Source organism: Salvelinus sp. IW2-2015, linkage group LG22 (genome assembly GCF_002910315.2).
Source record: "Salvelinus sp. IW2-2015 linkage group LG22, ASM291031v2, whole genome shotgun sequence".
Classification (NCBI taxonomy): domain Eukaryota; kingdom Metazoa; phylum Chordata; class Actinopteri; order Salmoniformes; family Salmonidae; genus Salvelinus; species Salvelinus sp. IW2-2015.
The window spans coordinates 23,709,479-23,733,544 of record NC_036862.1 but is presented as its reverse complement, the minus strand read 5'-3'; the positions used below and the strand labels follow the sequence as shown (position 1 = coordinate 23,733,544).

The following is a 24,066-nucleotide window of genomic DNA, read 5'->3' as shown; positions in this document are numbered from 1 at the left end:
TGGCTTAATTAGGGTGCCAGTGTACTAAGGTCTTGAATTCCAAGATTGTAAGGGCTAATGATAACATAATGGGTCTAAGAGAGAATGGCACTGAGCGAATGGCTGTTTTAACTACAATAGCATTATCAATACAAGTGAAATTGCACACACCCTGTCAACAGCAGGTGTGTGCAATTGTATTTAAGATTGGGGCTTCCATGTAGGCCTGCCTTGTGTATACAATCTTGGCATTTTATACCATTCAGGAATTTCCCCTTCACCTTGTGAAGGTTATTGTATGAAAGGAGGACGAGAGTGGGGGTGTTGTGCTTTAGTTCAAGTTCTATGGATCAAGATCTGTAAGTATGTTTCAGGTTTGAGTGCCCATACCCGTGAACTATTTATCTATCAAATCCCCACATTACACAGGGTCTGCAACAGCATCATGCTTTATATCCTACATATGCATCTTCATAACTTTTATGCATTCCTCCAAATCCCTAATTACATATAGTCTTCATAAAATGACAGGGAAAGCCACTGTTGTTTTGAAGGCATGTTGAGACATTGAACTAATGAATTCAACCACTTAGTATTTGCTTTGTACTGTATGTGGGGGCTTGTAATTGACACATGTGTGACATGTACACACAGGGCTGAATGTAAAAGGCATGGGTTCACTAGGAACCAAATAGGCTAAAAGGAGGGACTAACCTGAACTTGTCCAATAACAAATGCAGACCCCCCCCCCTCTTAAATGTTTTGCTACGGTTTTCCCTAATGAATACACCCCATGTAGTGGTGTGTTGGTTGAGTGTGCAGGCCCTGGTATGTTGCCACTTCTCCCCCCTCTTCACTTCCCCAACTGGGCCAGAGAGACCAGCTGTGGGGAGTGTGTGCTCTGTTTATGGAAAAAGTGTAAGGGGGAGCAAGGTGGAGGGGGAGAACAAGACAGTGGTTTATGGAGCAGCACAGTTTCTCACTGAGTGAGGGAGTGTTAGTTGGCTGTTAGGCTAAACAAATTAGTTGATAGATTTGCTCTTCAATTTTTGTTTGATTCAGAGCTGTGCTCTCTGTGGCTACCACCAAATTCAGTCGAAGTTGACAAATGTCTGTGTATCAAACCTCAAATTCACATTTTATACAGCCTGCTCTGTGACGTTGACTATTTCTCCAGAGAAACAACAAAGAACATTGWTTCATAGTAACGATTTAAGTGACAATGTTACACTCTATACCCTAATGTTTTTAGCCCTGTCATATAGTTCAACTTTCTTGTTTGTGTTTTAAGTAAGATGTGGCCCCTCCTTGATTCTCTGMTTTTTTGGAAGCAGGCCACCCACACCACTCCCTCTCCACCACTCCCCCTTCTCTCTAGTCATAGGCAGACACAAGCAGACTGGTTGAGTGGCAACACACGACGAGAGGGGGGAAAAGATCTGTAGAATTGAATGAGCTGTTTTAAGGGAGCCCTAGCTAGTCTCCCCCTCTGAGCCCGGGAAGTAGTGGAAAATGTGAGAAACGCTGCGCCTATTCTCCGAGTAGTTCTGAAAGGAGCACGAGGGGTAAAGACCACATCTATAAAAACGACTCCCTTCAAACCCCTGGAACTGTGACTGTCCTGAGGAGAACACCCCCCTCACACATATTCACCAACGGACCGTGGAGGTGTGAGAAGAGCRGTGGAGAGGAGCAGCTGACGCGAAATAGACGAAGCACAACGAGGAAGAGAGTAAAAAGGAGAGGGGGAGGAGAAGATGGAGGCCTTGCTTCCTGTGTTGCAGCGACACCCTGGACTGTCTGTGTTGGTGTGGGCTCTGATGTTCCGGGTGGCCCACCGACTACTACAGAATCTGCCTGTGCCCAAAGCGGTGGCGGTGGATGACTTCCGCTCCTGGAAGTGGAGGAACCTCTCGGTCTCTATGGTCCACTCCCTCCTGACAGGGACTTGGGCTGTGACCTGGTGAGTCACTCTCTGCACTGGGACACCATTGTTCATTCATAGTGGATCCACATGATGTTGTGTTACGTAGGGTTGTGTGGAGCTGTAACAGTCACTGACAGGGGAGAGGAGGAGAGGGATGAGCATGTTCAGATGGGAAGATGTGAGGGAAATGCCACAGTACAGCCTACCCAATGGCCTTCTCAGGAAACAAATACTTACTGAGCTCTGTGACACTACATAGGCAGCGAGATGTGTTCATTTTATGCTTGTAGTTTAGAGTAGCTGATATAGTGCAGTAAATGTTCCCCTTTGTAGTTAATAACTATCTGTGTCAGGTTATTGCAAATTAGGCAGATATTGAGTCTGCAAATATGGAGCCTTAATCAAAAACCTGCTGGCTAGATGACTGTTGTAAAAGCTGTTATGTGAGGTGGGGACTTCTGAAGGACTACAAATCCATCCTCCATTTAGGGCCAGATCAGAGCCATAACATTATGTTACACACACTGTTTTTGTAGTACAAGTAGATATACAGTACCAGTCAAAAGTTAGGACACACCTACTCATTCAAGGGTTCTTCTTAATGTTGACTATTTTCTACATTGTAGAATAATAGTGAAGACATCAAAACTATGAAATAACATATGGAATCATGTAGTAAAAAAAAGTGGTGAACAAATCCAAATATATTTTACATTTGTGATTCTTCAAAGTAGCCACCCTTTGCTGATCTAAATAAATCTGACAGTCACCAGCAAAGCACCATCACACCACCACCTCCATGCTTCATGGTGGGGACCACACATGCGGCGATCATCCGTTCACCTACTAATATTAATGATGTACATCGAATTGTTAAATCAGCCTCCGAGACTCCAGCTAGCAAGAATGAAAAGGGGTTCAAGATGTATATAGGAAGCTACATAGACAACTATGAAGGTGAGTACCAAGTCAGTGACAGATATAACGTTAGCTAGCTACAATCATTAGTTAGCTAATTTAACTATTAACTGTAGCTAGCTAGTTACTTCGTAAAATGATGTAACGTTGACAGAATCTACCTGAGAATGTGTGTATTTTCGTTAGCTTGGTTAAGTTATGCTTGCTAGCTATATTTGCTAGCTAAAAATAATTGTTATTCATGTCTTCTACACAGTATCTAACAAATATACATTGACAGGGGAGATCACCGTGAGGGCTGCCTGTCACAGGTCCATGAGGAAGAGTGAAAAGCCACACAGCATGAGAGTAGGGAAAGGTTATAGATGGCTACTAGGGACCTTGTTAAACATCTCCTGTGCGACACTGTCATCATGGTGAAAATGTGTTGGAGAGTGTCAACGTTTAATCTTAGCAGTAGATAGATATTAATGATGGGTCCCAATCCCAATTTAGAATTGCCCACTTAACGGGTTATTTGGTAAAGATCTGTTGATGCAGTGTTTGGTAATTGTGTTACTGAGACACAATGTATTCCTGTATAGTTAAATGAGCCCCTAGTTAAGAAGACTAGACACTACTATGTTTATTGTTATTTATTGGCCGCATCATTCTTGTTTCTCACTTCAGTCTTATCTTCACAGATGGTGTTTAAGCACTCCGTACCAGTGATAGTGGTCCAAAGCCACTGCCCCTGTGTTGCAGGAAGTGCTCTGTGCAATCGTCTGGTGGCCCTTCTTTACCAGACAGCGCACTACTCTCAACTAAACATTCCTGCTGCACCACCAGTTCACAGCTGCACAGACACAGAACAGCGTTGGCACAAGCCAAGAACACTTGTGAGTCTATCAATATCAATAAAAAAATGCACCTGAAAAGTATTCAGCCTATGTAACAGTAAATCCTTGTTAATTAGGGTGTGAAACCAGGTCCGATTGATGGGATAGAGTTCAGTAAACCTAACTCGTGTGCTGATGGAATAAGGTAAGTTGGAGGTTCCTAGAATGGGAACATTTTAGAAAACATTTTCTTGTGATTGTTTTTGTATCCAGATGATAAGCCTAAACAGTGGCGTCTTTACGATGTAATGACAAATGTTTGGGACAAAGACTGGGGGGAAATATATAATCTATAAATCTGTATATTTTAATTCATTTTATTTGAACTTTTGGGCTTGTGCTGTTTCTGGAAAAGTTACATGAGTCTTTGTCATAATAATCTCTCCAACCTGATGTTAAGGTTTTAAAATGTTTTGCAGAAGTTCTCTCTACAAAGCACTCAATGGATACATGCCTGACATGGACCTWCTCCGCGTCTCAGAAACGTATGCCAACTTTTCTCCTCTTGTGACAACAATGGAAATGTCAGCTGACCTGCCCCTGGTTGAGTCCGCCTTTGGGCCAGTGCAAGCCGGCAGTGTTCTGTCCTATCAGCTTCCACAGCCAAAGACCCGTGAAGATTGCCGATGCCACTTCTCCACCAATACTTCCATTAGATGGCTACAGGCTTCAGGCTTCCTAGTGTGCTTACGTCCTTAGCCATCAGGAGCAGTTCCACCTCAAGGCATTAGAGACAACCTAGGAGATGTCATACAAAGTCCAGGTTGCTACAAGGGAGCAGAGCAGCAGCCTGGAATGGCATCAGCTCAGGAAAATGAGAATAACATTCTCTCGTTTCCGAGAGGTTTGCCATGTCCGGGGAGAGACCTCAGCTGACCACCGAGCTGAGCGGATGTTCAAGGGATCTGGTATGCAGACCATGGAGATGAAGATGGGGCTACCCATGGAGCCAGTGGCTGTACAGGAGTACTGCAGACTGAAGAATGTTAACTTCTTTCCGTGTGGCTTCGTAGTGCACCCAGATGCTCCGTGGTTAGGATCCTCTCCAGATGGCATCATATTTGATCCCAGTGTAAGACCACACTTTGGACTCTTAGAGGTCAAGTGCCCAAATGTACCAAGTTATGTTGACTGCCCTTACCTGAAGATACAGAATAGAGAGCTGAAGTTGAAGAGATCGCATGCTTACTACTGGCAGGTGCAAGGTCAAATCCTTCTCACAGGTTGTAGCTGGTGTGACCRTTGTCATCTGTGCAKAGGAGGACATCCTAGTTGAAAGGATATATAAAGATCTACAMGTTTCAAAAACTATAAGAGAGAAGGTTGACCACTTTTATTTTTACCACTACTTGCAGAAGTGTCTATCTCGCACCTGAATGGATCCCCTGCATGGGTGCTAAGTTTAGTGGTTTTATGAAAAATAAGTATTGTTCTTGTGAAGAAATCTACAGTAGAATAGATTTGTTTAAAAAATGTATTTCAGCAAATGTTCAACAGTTAAGTTAATCAATTACACATCTCTAACATTGTATTCAATCTTGCATTCTGGCTATTCTGTGTTTACTTGATTTCTTTTCATCACCCCTGTTACTCATTGCCTAATTAAAGCCAATACAAGCTCCACACAAACTGATATTCACTACAACACAAATGATTGATACATGTCGTAGATAAACAAATTATTATTTTTCTGCTCATGTACATTTACACTGGCTTGGCCAATGCTCTGGACCGGATCAGAGACGGCACAGTCCATTGGCAGCGCACCTTGTTCTTCATCCCCCTCAGTCGGAACAGGAGGTTTCAGTCTTCTTTCCCAAACACCAGGTCTCTTTTGAATTTGCCAGTTCCACGCGAAAACAGTAGGAACAACACCTCTTTTAAGGCATTGTCGCCCCCCAATTTTCCCTCAAAGTCACTTTCGACGAAATGTGTACTACACACCTTTGTGTGTTTGGTGACAGTAAAGTTGTCACGACGTACTGCCACCAACCACCTTTTTCTGAGCTCTACATCGACTGGGAAACGATGGAAGCTCACAATACCATTACATTTGGAAGAAACTGAACACAGAGGCACTGAACAACATTCATTAGCACCTCCTTCGCGGGGCTGTAATTTAAACGTAGTCATTGCGAACTATTTCAGTCAGAAATGCATCGGCGACAGTTAGCTAGCTAGTAAGCTAATGATAAAAACAATAGCAGAACTCGCTCCGGAAGTCATCAACCCGATCAGAAGTAAATTAGAACGTTGGAGGCGGTATAATGCATAGAGCCTATTAACTTATCCTCTGCAGCAGATGTAACTCTGTCTTCGTTTCCTGTGGTGGTCCTCATGAGTGTCAGTTTCATCATAGCGACTGAAATTGAACAAACGTTCAAAGTTCTTGATTTTCAGTATTGACTGACCTTCATGTCTTAAAGTAATGATGCATTGTTGTTTCTCTTTGCTTATTTGAGCTGTTCTTGCCATAATATGGACTTGGTCTTTTACCAAATATCTTCTGTGTACCACCCCTACCTTGGCACAACACAACTGATTGGCTCAAATACATTGAGAAGGAAAGAAATTCCACAAATTAACTTTTAAGAAGGCACACCTGTTAATTGAAATGCATTCCAGGTGACTACCTCATGAAGCTGGTTGAGCGAATGCCAAGAGTGTGCAAAGCTGTCATCAAGGCAAAGGGTGGCCACTTTGAAAAATCTCAAATATATATTGATTTAAACCTTTTATGGCTGCATCCCTTGTTCTCAATTTCCGCCTGAAGACATACCCTAATCTAACTGCCTGTAGCACAGCCCCAGAGGCAAGGATATGCATATTCTTGGTATCATTTGAATGGAAACATTCTGAAGTTTGTGGAAATGTTAATTGAATGTAGGAGAATATAACACAGTAGATCTGGTGGAAGAAAAGAGAAAGAAAGAGCATACGTTTTCTGTTTTTTTATTGTTGTAGCATCATCTTTCACATGTACTAGAATAGCCTCACAGTCAGATAGGATGCTGGAGATAATGTGGATGGATGACACAAGAGGGCAACTGTAGGTGTGCAAAGTTTCAGACTGATAACTTCAGGAATGGGTGAGCTACATGACATTTAGCATGAAGTCACCCAGGTGTCCCACACAAGTTGCCCAAATGTACCCAAGTGGTCGAATTGGTGAAATGACCTATAACTATATACAACAGTGCAAATAACTATATACAACATATCAAAAAGCAATTCTAACACACAAAAAAATTATAAAAATGTTTACAAAAATATTAGAAAAAAACCAAACAAAAAACAGGGGTAGACCCTTTGGATGTCCTCTACACAATATTTTGCTGCCTGTGCCATGTCCCATAGCAGTCTCTTTCTGCTGTAAAGCAGAGGCAAACTGAACAAGTGGTGCAGGTGATGGGGGACTTCATGCGACACAGAACACAACGACGCATCCATGCTGTGCCCTTTTGGCCCTAAGGCGCAGTCATGCCTGCAGTAATGAACTTTGGCATATGATATGATAATATGATGATATATATATCTGACATGGAATATATATATATACATACACATACATACACACACACACACACACACACACACACACAGGTTATGGGTCGTACACATGCATACACACACACACACTATGTATAGCCAATGTGTACTTTACACATTTCATCACACATTTCATTGCAAATTGCAGAAAAAAAATGTTTTTTTGCAAAAAATAAATTAATAATAATATTTATATTTCAAACAACGGCATTAGCACTTACCAGTCCAGAATTGCGTCCTGTCCTTGCAGAAACAGCTCCTCAATGTTTGAATCATAACAGTGTTCACTCAAAGATTCTTCKAACAAAAAATCTGTCTCACTTTCTCGATCAATCTCTTCTATAATCTGGTGCAAATCTGTATACTTAGACTTGGACTTCGCTTTTCTTGATTTATTCGCCATGATGTCTTCAATGAAATCGTTTAAAAAACACTTTCCAAAACACTGCTCTGCGTAACGAGCGTGACTGCAACTAGACTGATGGTCAATGGCGAAGGAAGTTCGTTACGCGTGCGTTTACAAACAAGGGATGGTGGTCCAACCCATAACCATCACATTACCTCAGCTCATTGGCTATCTACCCAGCTAGATTTCAAGAAGATCAGTGGTCATTGGGCAGAAATACAGTAAATCAACGAAACTTTGCTAATATTATTGGTGCGCAATGAGGTCATTGCTCGTTGTCTTCAAATCAGTTCACTTCGGTCAATACTCCCCGCAAAAAAAACAATCAAGTTTGGCTGTGTTGCAAACATCCAGAGGATTGCAATGAAACCAACCATGACTAGATAAACAATTGTTTACTCTGTGTAATTACGTCCAATGCTCCGTAAAAAGTTGATAGAGATGGAATTCACGACACAAACGGTTTACAAAATGTTTCGTTTTAGGCTATAAAAATTGATTTTATTGAAAWAAAACGGCACTTCATTTGAWCACTGGGACCGTCAGGAAGAGAAATAAGAGCAAGATATCAGAATGTAAGTCATAATTTTACCTTCAGATGTGAATGTGTCAAAACTGTCATGGCGGAAAATGTTTGTTGTTGTTGATCGCTCTTCTCAAACAAAAGCATGGCATTTGTTCCCTGTAATAGCTATTTTAAATCGGAAAACGTAGTTTGATTACCAAGATTCTAATCTTTTGAAGGATGTAAGACACTTGCATTTTCAAGAATGTTTAATGTTACGACGTTGTATTTTTAGTTAGTCACTCTGAAATTTCCCCGGATGTTGATCCCTGTACGGGGATCGCAGCCATAAGAGGTTGATTTAACTTTTTTTMGGTTACTACATGATTCCATATGTTATTTCATAGTTTTGATGTCTTCGCTATTATTCTACAATGTAGAAAATAGTAAAGATAAAGAACCCTTGAATGAGTAGGTGTCCAGACTTTTGACTGGTAGTTTGTGTGTGTGTGTGTGTGTATGTATATATATATATATATTACACAGTACCTACACTACTTGCATAGCTGACAACACATGCGTACATAGGCAGGCTATACAATTTAGGCTAGTAATAGATGTTTTATAAAGTGAAAGCAGTTATATTCGACAAGCTGCTGTTCATGTAGTTCACTGATTATTGCCATACACGTGTTCACCCTGACCTGCTAGACATCATCAGGTCATGGATTAACAAGGGAATGTACTGTCTCACCGTAGACTTTGCTATAGACCTTGTGAAGGCACAAATCATCTTGTAAAGAAGCAGGAGAATCGCTGTTACCAGATCATGATACTAAGTCTGTGCTTAGTCAGACTATTCTCTACAGCAGGGTTTACCAAACTTGCTCCTGGGGCCTCCCCTGGTTGCACGTTTTTGTTTTTTGCCCMAGCACTACACAGCTGATTTCAAATAATCAAAGCTTGATGATGAGATGATTATTTGAATCAGCTGTGTAGTGCTTGGGCTAAAACAAAAACGGGCCCCCGGGACCAAGTCTGGGAAACCCTGCTCCACAGTGAGCCCTGTGTCTGAATGAGAGGAACTCAGACTTAACTGTCCATAACCATGTATCCCTGTCCTCTCCAGTGTGATCATTTCGCCTGAGTTGGCAACCAACATTCACTCCTTCTACACGGCCCCGGCCTACATGCTCATCTGCATCTCATCAGGTCAGTCACTACCCCTTTAAGATGGCTGCTAAAATACCTGTATGTGAAAGGGTTAAATAAAGGTAAACTGGGAAGCCATTAACATTGACCACAAATGGTGTGGGAGAGTGGGGTTCATCGTGGGGAGTCTGTAAACACTTCAACATTTTGTAATAATGGCTTCAGTCTGGCTTGATCAATTTTTATTTTTTTAAGTTAAAAAGCATGGAGTGAATCCTGAGCTTGACAGCTACTTTTGTTCCTAATAATAGCTGGGATATCCTGGGAAAAGAAATACTCTCCGCCCATCWCACCGGGCTCAAATAGAGGATGGGCCACACCTTCGGATTGCTATGGGCACCAAAACGAATCCCCTAAAGACCCAGCAGTCTAAAGCCCTGCTGAAAGATGTGATGACGAGATGTGACTAGTGTTGGGTGTTATTATTCCGCGTGTCTCGCATGCATGTGTAACTGAAGCTGCAGGTCTGAGGAGAGCCAGCCTGACAACTGCAAACCTTCCATTCCATTGAGACAGATTGCCATTTATAGAGGTTCACACAACACTCATTTTTGAAATCCAGTCTAAAGCGGTATTCCTGTGTTTTCCTTTCAAGTGTAACACAAATGTCCATGGTGCTGATAATTAGGATGGACTATGCCAGTACGGTCCAATATATTTCTCTCCGCTGATATATGTAGGACAGGGAAGTCCTGGCCATTTTGTTTATGGTACTACTGTTATCAACAATTTAGATGGCCTCATCCGTTGTTTGCACCTTGATAAGTAATCCATAGAAATAGAATCTCAGGCTCTGTTCCAATATCCACACTAGCATAGAATTTGAATGAAGCAATGTATTGGGCATGCATTCAAAGGGGTATGCTGGAATGCACATTGGAACGTGGCCTAAGATTAGATAGCTCTTAGATCAACTTTGTACTAGTATCCCGTGCATATAGCCACTGCTATCGTTACTCATTGTGTATTTATTATTACGCGTTTTACTTTTCAAATCACATTTTATTGGTCACATACACACATTTAGCAGATGTTTGTGGGTGTAGTGAAATGCTTGTGTTCCTAGCTCCAACAGTGCAGTACTATCTAACAATACACACATCTAAAAGTAAAACAATGGAAAAAAAAWTCTTGGCATTGTTGGGAAGGGCCCATAAGTAAGCATTTCACTAAGTCTACTCCTGTTTGTGATGAATACAATTTTATTTAGAATGCTCAAAAGGCCTCAACTGAGGCATTGCTCTTTACTCTCCTTTGACAGGATACTTTGTACAAGATGCAGGTGACATCATTCTAACTAGACATGCAAGAGGATCCTGGGAGTTCTTAATTCATCATGTTCTGGTATGATAATTTACCTTTTTATTGTTTCAGTTTGTATCTGGTAAGAATTTAAATATGGCCTCTTTTTTTTAAATATATATATATTTATTTATTTTATTTATTGTTACAGCAGCTACTGCTAGATTGTGTCTGAAGGTTAGTTACAGTATTTTGATTCACTGGTTTTGTTTTATGACCTTGTGAAACCAGAATGATTGCTGCGCTCACACTTTGTTTCACTTCAAGTGAAGTGAATTGAAACAATGTGAGCTGTGAAGAAATTTTGCAGATGACATCTTAATATTGTATGGTGCTAAGAGGAATCGTACTCCTCCTAGGGGATTTCAGTGTCAGTAGTGACATTTTAAAGGTGTCACAGTGAGGGCCTATTCTGTAATCTAAATAAATGCTCCTGTGTGCCTATCCCTGATTGCAGGCGAACAACACCCACCCTTGTGTGTGGTGGGATGTGTGTTGTGTTGAACACAGGGCATCTTSCAACTGATCTGAGGCACACATTGAGCTGAGCTTCTCTGTGTCTCCGATCAGTCAGTGTACACTATATATACAAAAGTATATGGACACCCCTTCAAAATAGTGGATTCTGCTATTTAAGCCACACATGGCTGACAGGTGTATAAAATCGAGCACACAGCCATGCACTCTCCATAAACAAACATTGGCAGTAGAATAGTCTTACTGAAGAGCTCAGCGACTTTCAACGTGGCACCGTCATAGGATGCCACCTTTCCATCAAGTCAGTTCGTCAAATGTCTGCCCTGCTAAAGCTGCCCCAGTCAACTGTAAGTACTGTTATTGTGAAGTGGAAACGTCTAGGAGCAACAACCGCTCACAGAACGGGACCGCCAAGTGATGAAGCTCGTAGCGCGTAAAAATCGTCTGTCCTCAGTTGCAACACTCACTACTGAGTTCCAAACTACCTCTGGAAGCAACGTCAGCACACAAACTGTTCATCGGGAGCTTCATTAAATGGGTTTTCATGGCCTAAGATCACCATGCGCAATGCCATGCGTTGGCTGGAGTGGTGTAAAGCTCGCCACCATTGGACTCTGGAGCAGTGGAAGCACGTTCTCTGGAGTGATGAATCACGCTTCATRATCTGGCAATCCGACGGACAAATCTGTGTTTGGTGGATGCCAGGAGAAGGCTACCTGCCCAAATGCATAGTGCCAACTGTAAAGTTTGGTGGAGGAGGAATAATGGCCTGGGCGATTTTTCATGGTTCGGACTTGCCCCTGATTTCCAGTGAAGGGAAACCTTAATGCTACAGCATACAATGACATTCAGGGTTGGGCAACTCCAGTCCTCAGGGGCCTGATTGTCACACTTTTTCTCCATCCCTAGCAAACAGCTGATTTAATCAAATTGCATTCTAAACTGAAGATCATGATTAGGTGAATTTTGGAGTCAGGTGTATTAGCTGGGGCAAAACTGTGACCCCAATCAGGCCCCCGAGGACTGGGATTGCCCACCCCTGCCAGACAATTCTGTGCTTCAAACTTTGTGGCAACAGTTTGGGGAAGGCCCTTTCCTGTTTCAGCATGACAATGCTCCCGTGCACAATGCAGGTCCATACAGAATGGTTTGTCGATCGGTGTGGAATAACTTGACTGGCCTGCAGTGCCCTGACCTCAACCAGGGTTGAGCAAAGTCCCCGCAGCAAGTCCCCGCAGCAATGTTCCAACATCTAGTGGAAAGCTTTCTCAGAATAGTGGAGGCTGTTGTAGGAGCAAAGGGATCAACTCCATATTAATGCCCATGATTTTGGAATGAGATGTTCGACAAGCAGGTGTCCACATACTTTTGGTCATGTAGTATTTGTCCCAATATTCTGACCACTAGTTGGTTGATTAGTGTTTTTTTGGTGATCCATTAATCATACAGTATATTCAATATAAATTGTACATTTTTCCCCAGTTTTACTATTGCAAAGATTACTGTATCCCAATTGCCTTACAGCTGTAAGGCGGCAGAGTGCCGTTGGTATATATTAAATACTTTCTCTCTGTCCTTCCCTTCCTCAGGTGCTCTGGTGCTTCCTGTATTCTCTGTACTCGCACCTCTACGTGGCCGGTGCTGTGGTGGCTCTCTTTGTGGAGGTTAACAGTGTCACCCTGCATTTGAGGCTAATGCTGAAGCTAGCATCACAGCAGTCGTCCCCTCTGTACCAAATCAATAAGTTCCTCAACCTCTTCACCTACATCGTCTTCCGCCTCAGCGCACAGTTCTACCTCACATATTACATCGTCCAGAACTACTCCTGGATGGACAAAGGAGGCTACTTCCTGGTTACCATGACCCTCATGAACACCATGATCCTGATCTACTTTTATCGTCTTCTCCGCGCCGACTTCTTCCCCCGGAGCAGGGCTCATATGGAGCAAAATGGCACCCACAACAACGTCAAAAAGTTCCTCACTGAATGACACCGATAGTGACATGACCATATACCAGATATTGTGTTTGGTGTGTTTGTTCGGTTACATATCTCATCGCATTGTGTCAAGCTGTGACTTCATTATTATTATTATAACAACAGAAAAGCTCTCTCTCAATGGCTCGCGTTGTAGTGAGAGGCGGCCAGGAAAGGATGTGGACAGTGGTACGTGCCCTATAGTGATGATTATGCCCACTGTGGCTGAAGATCTCACACTAACAGGGCAGCATACAGTGAGAGACTGGTCTGTTAACACTGACAGGGATAATCCTACTAAATTACTTCCAGGATACTGTGCCACTTTTGCTTCTGATCATAGCTAATACAATTGTTTACAATATAGGAATGTACATGATTCATGTGGAATGCTCTTTAACAGAAAAACTGCTAACAATCATACATGCATGCATACAGTAGAGAAACAAACTGCCAAGGATAACAGGCACCACCTTGGTTGCTGTACGTTCCACCCCACAAATTCTGTCAGGTGTCACTTAGCAACATAGTTTTATTGAAATTTCCACTAATAGGATTTTGTAAATATACTATAGTACAATCAATATCTTACACTAACAAACTGTCAGACAATACATCTGTTTTACTTTCATTCTTCACTGTTTGGTCTCAAAAGGTCAACACCAATACATGGGTGACAGGCATTCTTACAACAGCGACCATTCATTCCATAAATCTAACGTAGTGAAATGCATGTATCCCCTGGAAAGTAGCTGAATGTACAGCCAGGTCAATTTGTATTTATTTATTGAGGTTACAAGAATTGCTTCTCTTCAAATTATTTATCAAAGTGAATCAAACCGAAACGGACAGGTCCAGAGGATGGGTTAGCCTTGAGTCTTGGTAAGCCATAGTAGTGCCTCTACCGCAGTTCCTTCTCAACAATCTTCCCTGGATAGCCCCCACAGTATGTCTATAGATGGTGTTGGGGAAGCTACTTTGAAAATAAACGCAGCAAAAAAAGAAGCGTCTTCTCACTGTCGACTGTGTTTATTTTCAGCAAACTTAACATGTGTAAATATTTGTATGAACATAACAAGATTCAACAACTGAGACATTAACTGAACAAGTTCCACAGACATGTGACTAACAGAAATGGAATAATGTGTCCTCTGAACAAAAGGTGGTGTGGGGGGGGGTCAAAAGTAACAGTCAGTATCTGGTTGGCCACCAGCTGCATTAAGTATTGAAGTGCATCTCCTCATGGACTGCACCAGATTTGCCAGTCTTGCTGTTTTTAAATAATATATTTCACCTTTATTTAACCAGAAGGCCAGTTAAGAACAAGTTCTCATTTACAACTTCGACCTGGCCAAGATAAAGCAAAGCAGTGCGACCAAAAACAACACAGTTACACATGGATAAAGAAATGTACAGTCAATAACACAATAGAAAAATATATTACATGTGTGCAAATGTAGTAAGATAGGGAGGTAAGGCAATAAATAGCATAGTGGTGAAATAATTAAATTTAGCATTAACACTGGAGTGAGAGATGTGCAAGAGAAATACTGGTGCAAAAGAGCTAAAAAACAAAAAAAACAATTGGGGATGAGGTAGTTGGGTGTGCTATTTACAGATGAGAGCTGTTGTACAGTGATTGGTAAGCTGCTCTGGCAGCTGATGCTTAAGGTTAGAGAGGGAGATAAGCTTCAGTGATTTTTTGTGTGTGTTGCAATCGTTCCAGTCATTGGCAGCAGAGAACTGGAAGGAAGAAGGCCAAATTAGGTGTTGGCTTTGGGATGACCAGTGAAAAAATACCTGCTGGAGCGTTGCTATGGGTGGTTTGCTATGGTGACCAGTGAGCTAAGGCGGGCTTTACCTAGCAAAGACTATAGATGACCTGGACCAGTGGTTTGCAACGAATATGAAGCGAGGGCCAGCCAACCAGCAGTAGAGAGATGCTTATTGAAATTCTCAATTATCGTGGATTTATTGTGGTGACAGTGTTTCCTAACCTCAGTGTAGCGGGCAGCTGGAGAGGTCTTCTTATTCTCCATGGACTTTACAGGTACCAGAACTTTTGGAGTTTGTGCTACGGGAGGCAAATTTCTGCTTGAAAAAGCTAGCCTTTGCTTTCCTAACTGCCTGTTATATTGGTTCCTAACTTCCCAGAAAGTGTCATATCGCGGGAGCTGTTCGATGCTAATGCAGTGGAAGGAGGTGTATGCATTGAAGCTCGTCTGGACGTTAGTTAACAGTGTCCAAAGAAGGGCCAGAAGTATACAGAATGGTGTCGTCTACGTAGAGGTGGATAGAGAATCATCAGCAGCAAGAGCGACATCATTGATGTATACAGAGAGAGAGTCGGCCCGAGAACTGAACCCTGTGGCACCCCATAGAGACTGCCAGAGGTCCGGACAACAGGCCCTCCGATTTGACACACTGAAATTATCTGAGAAGGTTGGTGGAACCAGGCGAGCAGTCATTGAGAACCAAGGCTGTTGAGTCTGCTGATAGAAATGTTGTGATGACATTGACAGTCGAAAGCCTTGGCCAGGTCGATGAATACAGCTGCACAGTATTGTCTCTTATCGATGGCGTTATGATATTGTTAGGACCTTGAGCGTGGCTGAGGTGCACCCATGACCAGCTCGGAAACCAGATTGCATAGCGGAGAAATTACGGTGGGATTCGAATGGTCGGTGATCTGTTTGTTAACTTGGCTTTCGAAGACCTTAGAAAGGCATGGTAGGATAGATATAGGTCTGTAGCAGTTTGGGTCTAGAGTGTCTCCCCTTTGAAAGGGGGATGACCCAGCAGCTTCCAATCTTTGGGGATCTCAGACGATACGAGAGGTTGAACAGGCTAGTAATAGGGTTGCAACAATTTCAGCGGATACTTTTAGAAGAGAGAGGGTCCAGATTGTCTAGCCCTGCTGATTTGTAGGGGTCCAGATTTTGCAGCTCTTTCAGAACATTAGCAATTTAGGTGAAGAGAAATGGGGGAGGCTTGGAAAGTTGCTGTGGGGGGTGCAGGCTGTTGACCAGGGTAGGGGTAGCCAGTGGAAAGCATGGCCAGCAGTAGAGAGATGCTTATTGAAATTCTCAATTATCGTGGATTTATTGGTGGTGACAGTTTTCCTAACCTCAGTGTAGCGGGCAGCTGGGAGGAGGTCTCTTATTCTCCATGGACTTTACAGTGTACCAGAACTTTTGGAGTTTGTGCTACAGGAGGCACATTTCGCTCTGGAAAAGCTAGCCTTTGCTTTCCTAACTGCCTGTGTATATTGGTTCCTAACTTCCCAGAAAAGTTGCATATCGCGGGAGCTGTTCGATGCTAATGCAGTACGCCACAGGATGTTTTTGTGCTGGTCAAGGCCAGTCAGGTCTGCAGTGAACCAAGGGCTATATCTATTCCTGGTTAAATTTTTTGGGGAATGGCGCATGCTTATTTAAGATGGTGAGGAAAGCACTTTTAAAGAATAACCAGGCATCCTCTACTGACGGAATGAGGTCAAAATCCTTCCAGGATACCCGGGCCAGGTATCCTTCGACAATAAATGCGAATCCGACCATCACCCCTGGTGAGACAAAATCGCGACTCGTCAGTGAAGAGCACTTTTTGCCAGTTCTGTCTGATCCAGAAACGGTGGGTTTGTGCCCATAGGCGACGTTGTTGCTGATGATGTCTGGTGAGGACCTGCCTTACAACAGGCCTACAAGCCCTCAGTCCAGCCTCTCTCAGCCTATTGCGGACAGTCTGAGCACTGATTCTGCGTTCCTAGTGTAACTCGGGCAGTTGTTGTTGCCATCCTGTACCTGTCCCGCAGGTGTGATGCATTGTCCTGTGCAGGTGTTGTTACACGTAGCCACTGCGAGGATGATCAGCTGTCCGTCCTGTAGCGCTGTCTTATGCATCTCACAGTACAGACATTGCAATTTATTGCCCTGGCCACATCTGCAGTCCTCATGCGTCCTTGCACCATGCCTAAGGCACGTTCACGCAGATGAGCAGGAACCCTGGGCATTTTTCTTTTGGTGTTGTTCAGAGTCAGTAGAAAGGCCTCTAGTGTCCTAYGTTTTCATAACTGTGACCTTAATTGCCTACCGTCTGTAAGCTGTRAGTGTCTTAACGACCGTTCCACAGGTGCATGTTCATTAAATGTTTATGGTTCATTGAACAAGCATGGGAAACAGTGTTTAAACCTTTTACAATGAAGATCTGTGAAGTTATTTGGATTTTTACGAATTATCTTTGAAAGACAGGGTCCAGAAAAAGGGGCATTTTCTTTTTTTGCTGAGTTTAGTTTACCAAGCTACCAATTTCTTCACAKGGGAAGAAGTTAAGGTGCAATAAAGCCACCCTTAAGAAAAATATAGTTTACGTAATTAAAGTTACTTTAGCAAATAAATTATGAACTACTTTTTCAAAGTTAACACAACTTTAATCTAAACTACTTTGTAGAAACATTGTAAATCTGATATGACGTAGACTACAAATTGCAAGAACCGATCACTTTGGGGTCATATGGAAACAATGTGTAATTTAGCTTATTAAACACGTTTCAAGTGTGAATGGCCGTGCTGCTGCTCCAGTTTCAACTGTTTTGCCTGCGGCTATGGAACCCTGACCTGTTCACCGGACGTGCTACCTGTCCCAGACCTGCTGTTTTCAACTCTCTAGAGACAGCAGGAGCGGTAGAGATACTCTTAATGATCGGCTATGAAAAGCCAACTGACATTTACTCCCGAGGTGCTGACTTGCTGCACCCTCGACAACTACTGTGATTATTATTATTTGACCATGCTGGTCATTTATGAACATTTGAACATCTTGGCCATGTTCTGTTATAATTTCCACCCGGCACAGCCAGAAGAGGACTGGCCACCCCTCATAGCCTGGTTCCTCTCTAGGTTACTTCCTAGGTTTTGGCCTTTCTAGGGAGTTTTTCCTAGCCACCGTGCTTCTACACCTGCATTGCTTGCTGTTTGGGGTTTTAGGCTGGGTTCTGTACAGCACTTTGAGATATCAGCTGATCTAAGAAGGGCTATATAAATACATTTGATTTGATTTGAATGAGGCAGGTCTGATGCCAAAAAAGACAGGAAATGATTGCCTACTTCACCCATCTTTTATTTTTTCAAATAAAAGTGGTGTGCAGTTCCAGGAGTTAGCTACACCACTACATGGCAAAAAAAGTTACAAACTACTGAAAACATTACAAAGATTTGAATTTAGTTCAACTACCACCAAGCTACTGCAAAATATAGTAAAATTACTAGTTGAACTACATAGATAGTTCACTACTCCCCAACACTGTATATATGTGACGCTGGACTGAATGATGTGGACAGAAATCTCTGTAGAACAACTGTGTACAATAAACGGTCGGTGCCTTGTTTTGAAGAGCTATACGGGCTCTTGCCAAATATACTTTACATTTTGCATTTATTTTTGGTTCCATAAGCTGAAATAAGAGATCCCCGAAATATGCACAAAAAGCTTACTTCTCTCCAATTTTGTGTGCACATTTGTTTACATTCCTGTTAGTTGGCATTTCTCCTTTTGCCAAAATATGCCACACCTGTCAGGTGGATGGATTATCAAGAAATGGATTAAACCGCATGATCATTACAAAGGTGCACCTTGTGCTGGCAATAAAAGACAACTCTAAAATGTGCAGTTTTGTATCACAGTACTGCCACAGATGTCTCAAGTTTTGATGGAGTGTGCAATTGGCATGCTGACTGCAGGAATGTCCCCCAGAGCTATTGCCAGAGGATTGGATGTTAATTTCGCCTCCAACATCGTTTTGGAGAATTTGGCAGTACGTCCAACTGGCTTCACAACCACAGACCACGTGTAACCACGCCAGCCCAGGACCTTCACATCCAGCTTCTTCACCTGCTGGATCGTCTGAGACCAGCCGGACAGCTGATGAAARAGGAGTATTTTTGTCTGTAATAAAGCCCTTTTGTGGGGAAAAACTCATTCTGATTGGCTGGACCTGGCTCCAGCCAAGGGCAGGCCCACCCATGGCTGTGCCCCTGCKCAGTCATGTGAAATCCATAGATTAGGGCCAAATTWATTTATTTCAATTGACTGATTTCCTTATTAACTGTAACTCAGTAAAATCATTGAAATTGTTGCATGTTGTGTTTTATATTTTTATTCTGTATAGTAAAAAAAAATACATATTACTGTAAAAAGTAAAATATACCTTAACATATAATAAATTATAAAGCAATTGCTTGACTCGAAGATGACATCTCTGATTTTAACAATTTGATTTGATGTGCCTTATCAAAGCTCTWTAAAAGCCTTTTGTTTGTTGAACCAACTTCATGATCTGTTGAACAAATAAAGACCATTAGTTAAGGAAGGAAAACATTGTTTAACTGTTTTGAATTATAGTCCAATTGCGTAAAGATAAAACATTTAATGGATCTATGCCGCCCTCTAGAGCTGTTTTGTGTAAACTAAAGAGATTATTGATGCTGGTGCATATGCAAGACGAATATACCACCTCCAGAAAAGAAGCAACAAAACATACTGTATTTTGCAAGATGTGGAGTTAAAACCCTGCCTAATTGTAATTTTCCATTGGCTACTACTGGTAAGACACCCGACACTATGTATCCACGAGACAGGAAGTGTCGATGAGCAAAGAAATAGAAAAAGTGGCAAAGCAACATGGGCCTGTAGTAAATATCAAAGGACAGAAAACCCAGCGTTCTATCACCGGAATATGACGCCAATGGCTATAATGTTGCATTGTAGCCTACAAYATTTTGTATAATGAACAATGTTGCCACAAATTAGAAAATAAATGCGTGTTTGGGCTACATTGTGTCCAATGATATCTGCCGCCAGGGGGAGTCGACTCTCAAGGACTTTATTTCCCAAATTCCAATGAGAACCTGGAGCTAAATCAGAGGTCCGACTAAAAACCTAAATAATTTGCAGACTACGTTATTTCCCACTCACTTCCGTAGGTCTGGTTTATTTGGTGTGAACGAATACGGTGAGCTTTTTGGAAAGATTCGGATTAATTTATGTAAAACATCAAATCTTGAAACCAAACTAAAAGTCAAAGCTTTTCTTTATTGACTGAAAGGTTACGCTGCGTGACGAAAAAACTCCATCCTGTCCCGTTCCAAGGTATGTAGCTCCAGTGACATCCCAGCATGGACTCAGTTTGTTAGCAGCTTTTATTTTTCCTTTGTAGACAACTTCGGTTTTTATTAAGCCATTTTGGGAGATCATGTTTCAATGTGTCCACATGTTTTGGTTCTTGAAGAGGCTATTGTTGCTTCTTATCATGTGAATTATGATTAAGCATGATTACAATTATAAAGAGCAACAATACTTTTTTACAATCTATTAACGGTTCAATATGAATTAGCTATATTATTGTAAATAGTTTACAGTCATTAATTTTCTTTGTGAACAGAACAATAGGATTAAAATAGATTAGTGGATAATCTCCAGAACAGACGAGTTACTGGCTARTGACTCAGGCTAATCAAATCAAAGTGTATTTGTAACATGCGCCGGTGTAGACACTTTACAGTGAAATGCTTACTTACAGGCTCTAACAAATAGTGCAAAAAAGGTATTAGGTGAACAATAGGTAAGTAAAAAGACAGTGAAAAATAACAGTAGCGAGGCTACATACAAGACACCGGTTAGTCAGGCTGATTGAGGTAGTATGTACATGTAGATATGGTTAAAGTGGCTATGCATATATGATGAACAGAGAGTAGCATTAGCGTAAAATTGTAATCAGTCAATTGTAATCGTGTAGTGGTGCGTTATCCCACACGTTGCATAGGCTACTCTTGCTCATAATTGTCATGTTAACAAAACCCAGTGCTTAATTTGAGCCGAATCCTGCCGGAACATGATCCGGAACCTCTCAGTTTTGGACTGTTTCGTTCCGGAACCTATTTGCCACGATCCGGTAATCTCGCGGCATGAAACATCATTATCACTGTTTGCAATGTTTAAATTCGAATAAAAGCGATCAGAGTTAATTCGTGTTGCCGCCTCTGTAATTATCATAGCACCCTAATGTGAAAACGTAGGTTTTCAGCCCGCGCCTGATATTCAAAGAATTTATTTGGGTTGGGCCATCCCGGGTTTATGATTTGCTCAACATTGTAGCCTAGAGACCAACTCTTTGCAGTTGCTGTGGTGCGAGAGAGGCTACAGGCACTCTGATAGACATGAGCCTGCAACTACCATCTCTCCAGAGTTGTACTTCATCATTTATTTCCTTGTAGAATCATAGCTATGGGAAGGGTGCTTCATCATTTATTTCCTTGTAGAATCATAGCTATGGGAAGGGTGCTTCATCATTTATTTCCTTATAGAATCATAGTACAAGGAAATAATGATGAAGTACCCTTCCTAGCTATGTTCTACAAGGAATAAATGAATGAAGCATCCTTCCCATAGCTATGATTCTATAAAGGAAATAAATGATGAAGCACCTTCCCATAGCTATGATTCTACAAGGAAATAAATGATGAAGCATCCTTCCCATAGCTATGTTTCTATAAGGAAATAAATGATGAAGCACCCTTCCCATAGCTATGTTCCTAAGGAAATAAATTGATGAAGCACCCTTCCCATAGCTATGTTTCTATAGGAAATAATGATGAAGCACCCTTCCCATAGCTATGATTCTAATAAGGAAATAAATGATGAAGCACCTTCCCATAGCTATGTTTTATAAGGAAATAAATGATGAAGCATCCTCCCATAGCTATGATTCTACAAGGAAATAAATGATGAAGCACCCTTCCCATAGCTATGTTCTACAAGGAAATAAATGATGAAGCCATCTTCCCATACTATGTTTCTACAAGGAAATAAATGATGAAGCACCCTTCCCATAGCTATGTTTCTACAAGGAAATAAATGATGAAGCACCCTTCCCATAGCTATGTTTCTATAAGGAAATAAATGATGAAGCATCCTTCCCATGCTATGATTCTACAGGAATAAATGATGAAGCACCCTTCCCATAGCTATGTTTCTATAAGGAAATAAATGATGAAGACCCCTTCCCATAGCTATGTTTCTATAAGGAAATAAATGATGAAGCACCCTTCCCATAGCTATTCTACAAGGAAATAAATGATGAAGCATCCTTCCCATAGCTAGTTTTCTATAAGGAAATAAATGATGAAGCACCCTTCCCATAGCTATGTTCTATAAGGAAATAAATGATGAAGCACCTTCCATAGCTATGTTTTTAAGGAAATAAATGATGAGCACCTTCCCATAGCTATGATTCTATAAGGAAATAAATGATGAAGCACCCTTCCCATAGCTATGATTTCTATAAGGAATAAATGATGAGCACCCTTCCCATAGCTATGATTCTATAAGGAAATAAATGATGAAGCACCCTTCCATAGCTATGATTCTATAAGGAAATAAATGATGACACTTCCCATAGTTATGATTCTACAAGGAATAAATGATGAAGCATCCTTCCATAGCTATGATTCTACAAGGAAATAATGATGAAGCATCCTTCCCATAGCTATGTTTCTTAAGGAAATAAATGATGAAGCACCCTTCCATAGCTATGTTTTATAGGAATAAATGATGAGCCCCTTCCAATAGCTATGTTTCTATAAGGAAATAAATGATGAGCCCTTCCATAGCTATGTTTCTCAAGGAAATAAATGATGACGCATCCTTCCATAGCTATGTTTCTACAAGGAAATAAATGATGAAGCACCCTTCCCATAGCTATGTTTCTATAAGGAAATAAATGATGAAGCACCCTTCCCATAGCTATGTTTCTATAGGAAATAAATGATGAAGCACCTTCCCATAGCTATGATTCTACAAGGAAATAAATGATGAAGCACCCTTCCCATAGCTATGTTTCTACAAGGAAATAAATGATGAAGCATCCTTCCCATAGCTATGTTTTTACAAGGAAATAAATGATGAAGCACCTTCCCATAGCATGTTCTAAAGAATAAATGATGAAGCCCCTTCCATAGCTATGTTTCTATAAGGAAATAAATGATGAAGCATCCTTCCATAGCTATGATTCTACAAGGAAATAAATGAAAGCACCCTTCCCATAGCTATGTTTCTACAGGAAATAAATGATGAAGCATCCCTTCCCATACTATGTTTCTACAAGGAAAATAATGATGAAGCACCCTTCCCATAGCTATGTTTCTACAAGGAAATAAATGATGAAGCACCTTCCCATACTATGTTTTCTATAAGGAAATAAATGATGAAGCATCCTTCCCATAGCTATGTTCTACAAGGAAATAAATGATGAAGCACCCTTCCCATAGCTATGTTTCTATAAGGAAATAAATGATGAAGCACCCTTCCCATAGCTATGTTTCATAAGGAAATAAATGATGAAGCACCCTTCCCATAGCTAATGATTCTACAAGGAAATAATGATGAAGCATCCTTCCCATAGCTATTGTTTTCTATAAGGAAATAAATGATGAAGCACCCTTCCCGCATCAGCTATGTTCCTATAGGAAATAAATGATGAAGCACCCTTCCATAGCTATGTTCCTATAAGGAAATAAATGATGAAGCACCCTTCATAGCTATGATTCTATAAGAAATAATGATGAAGCCACCTTCCCATAGCTATGATTCTATAAGGAAATAAATGTGAGCACCCTTCCCATAGCTATGATTCTAAGGAAATAAATGATGAAGCACCTTCCCATAGCTTGATTCTATAAGGAAATAACTGATGAAGCAATCCTTCCCATAGCTATGATTCTACAAGGAAATAAATGATGGAACATCCTTCCCATAGCTATGATTCTACAAGGAAATAAATTGATGAGCTCCTTGCCCATAGCTATGTTTCTATAAGGATAAATGATGAAAGCACCCTTCCCATAGCTATGTTTCTATAAGGAAATAATGATGAAGCACCCTCCC

The 24,066-nt window shown here is 41.4% G+C and overlaps 2 protein-coding genes across 4 annotated transcripts in view; both read left to right on the top strand.

Moving 5' to 3' along the window:
- The first annotated feature begins 237 nt into the window (after positions 1-237).
- On the top strand, positions 238-14,136 carry LOC111949678 (TLC domain-containing protein 1). The gene is made up of 5 exons (XM_023967028.3): positions 238-338; positions 1,314-1,942; positions 9,292-9,374; positions 10,636-10,718; positions 12,743-14,136. Exons 2-5 carry the CDS (start codon positions 1,737-1,739, stop codon positions 13,142-13,144), a joined length of 774 nt encoding a protein of 257 aa, XP_023822796.1. The 5' UTR covers positions 238-338; positions 1,314-1,736; the 3' UTR covers positions 13,145-14,136.
- Positions 14,137-19,761: 5,625 nt separating this feature from the next.
- The window catches only part of rab34a (RAB34, member RAS oncogene family a), a 10,246-nt gene continuing 5,941 nt past the window's right edge, over positions 19,762-24,066 (top strand). The window contains exons 1-2 of one of the 3 annotated variants that reach the window (XM_024014116.3): positions 19,763-20,137; positions 20,231-20,274. The gene's annotated coding sequence lies outside the window, so the exon portion shown is untranslated. Of the gene's footprint in view, positions 20,138-20,230; positions 20,275-24,066 lie in introns of all 3 variants that reach the window. The other 2 variants (XM_024014117.3, XM_070434145.1) reach the window with 2 other exon arrangements.

What these genes read in the sequence shown, in the direction of transcription:
- LOC111949678 (XM_023967028.3), top strand. Translation starts at nt 1,737, where the DNA reads ATGGAGGCCTTGCTTCCTGTGTTGCAGCGACACCCTGGACTGTCTGTG. An exon ending in GCTCATCTGCATCTCATCAG is followed by an intron (nt 9,375 to 10,635) that starts GTCAGTCACTAC and finishes CTCCTTTGACAG; the next exon opens with GATACTTTGTACAAGATGCA. An exon ending in TCTTAATTCATCATGTTCTG is followed by an intron (nt 10,719 to 12,742) that starts GTATGATAATTT and finishes TCCCTTCCTCAG; the next exon opens with GTGCTCTGGTGCTTCCTGTA.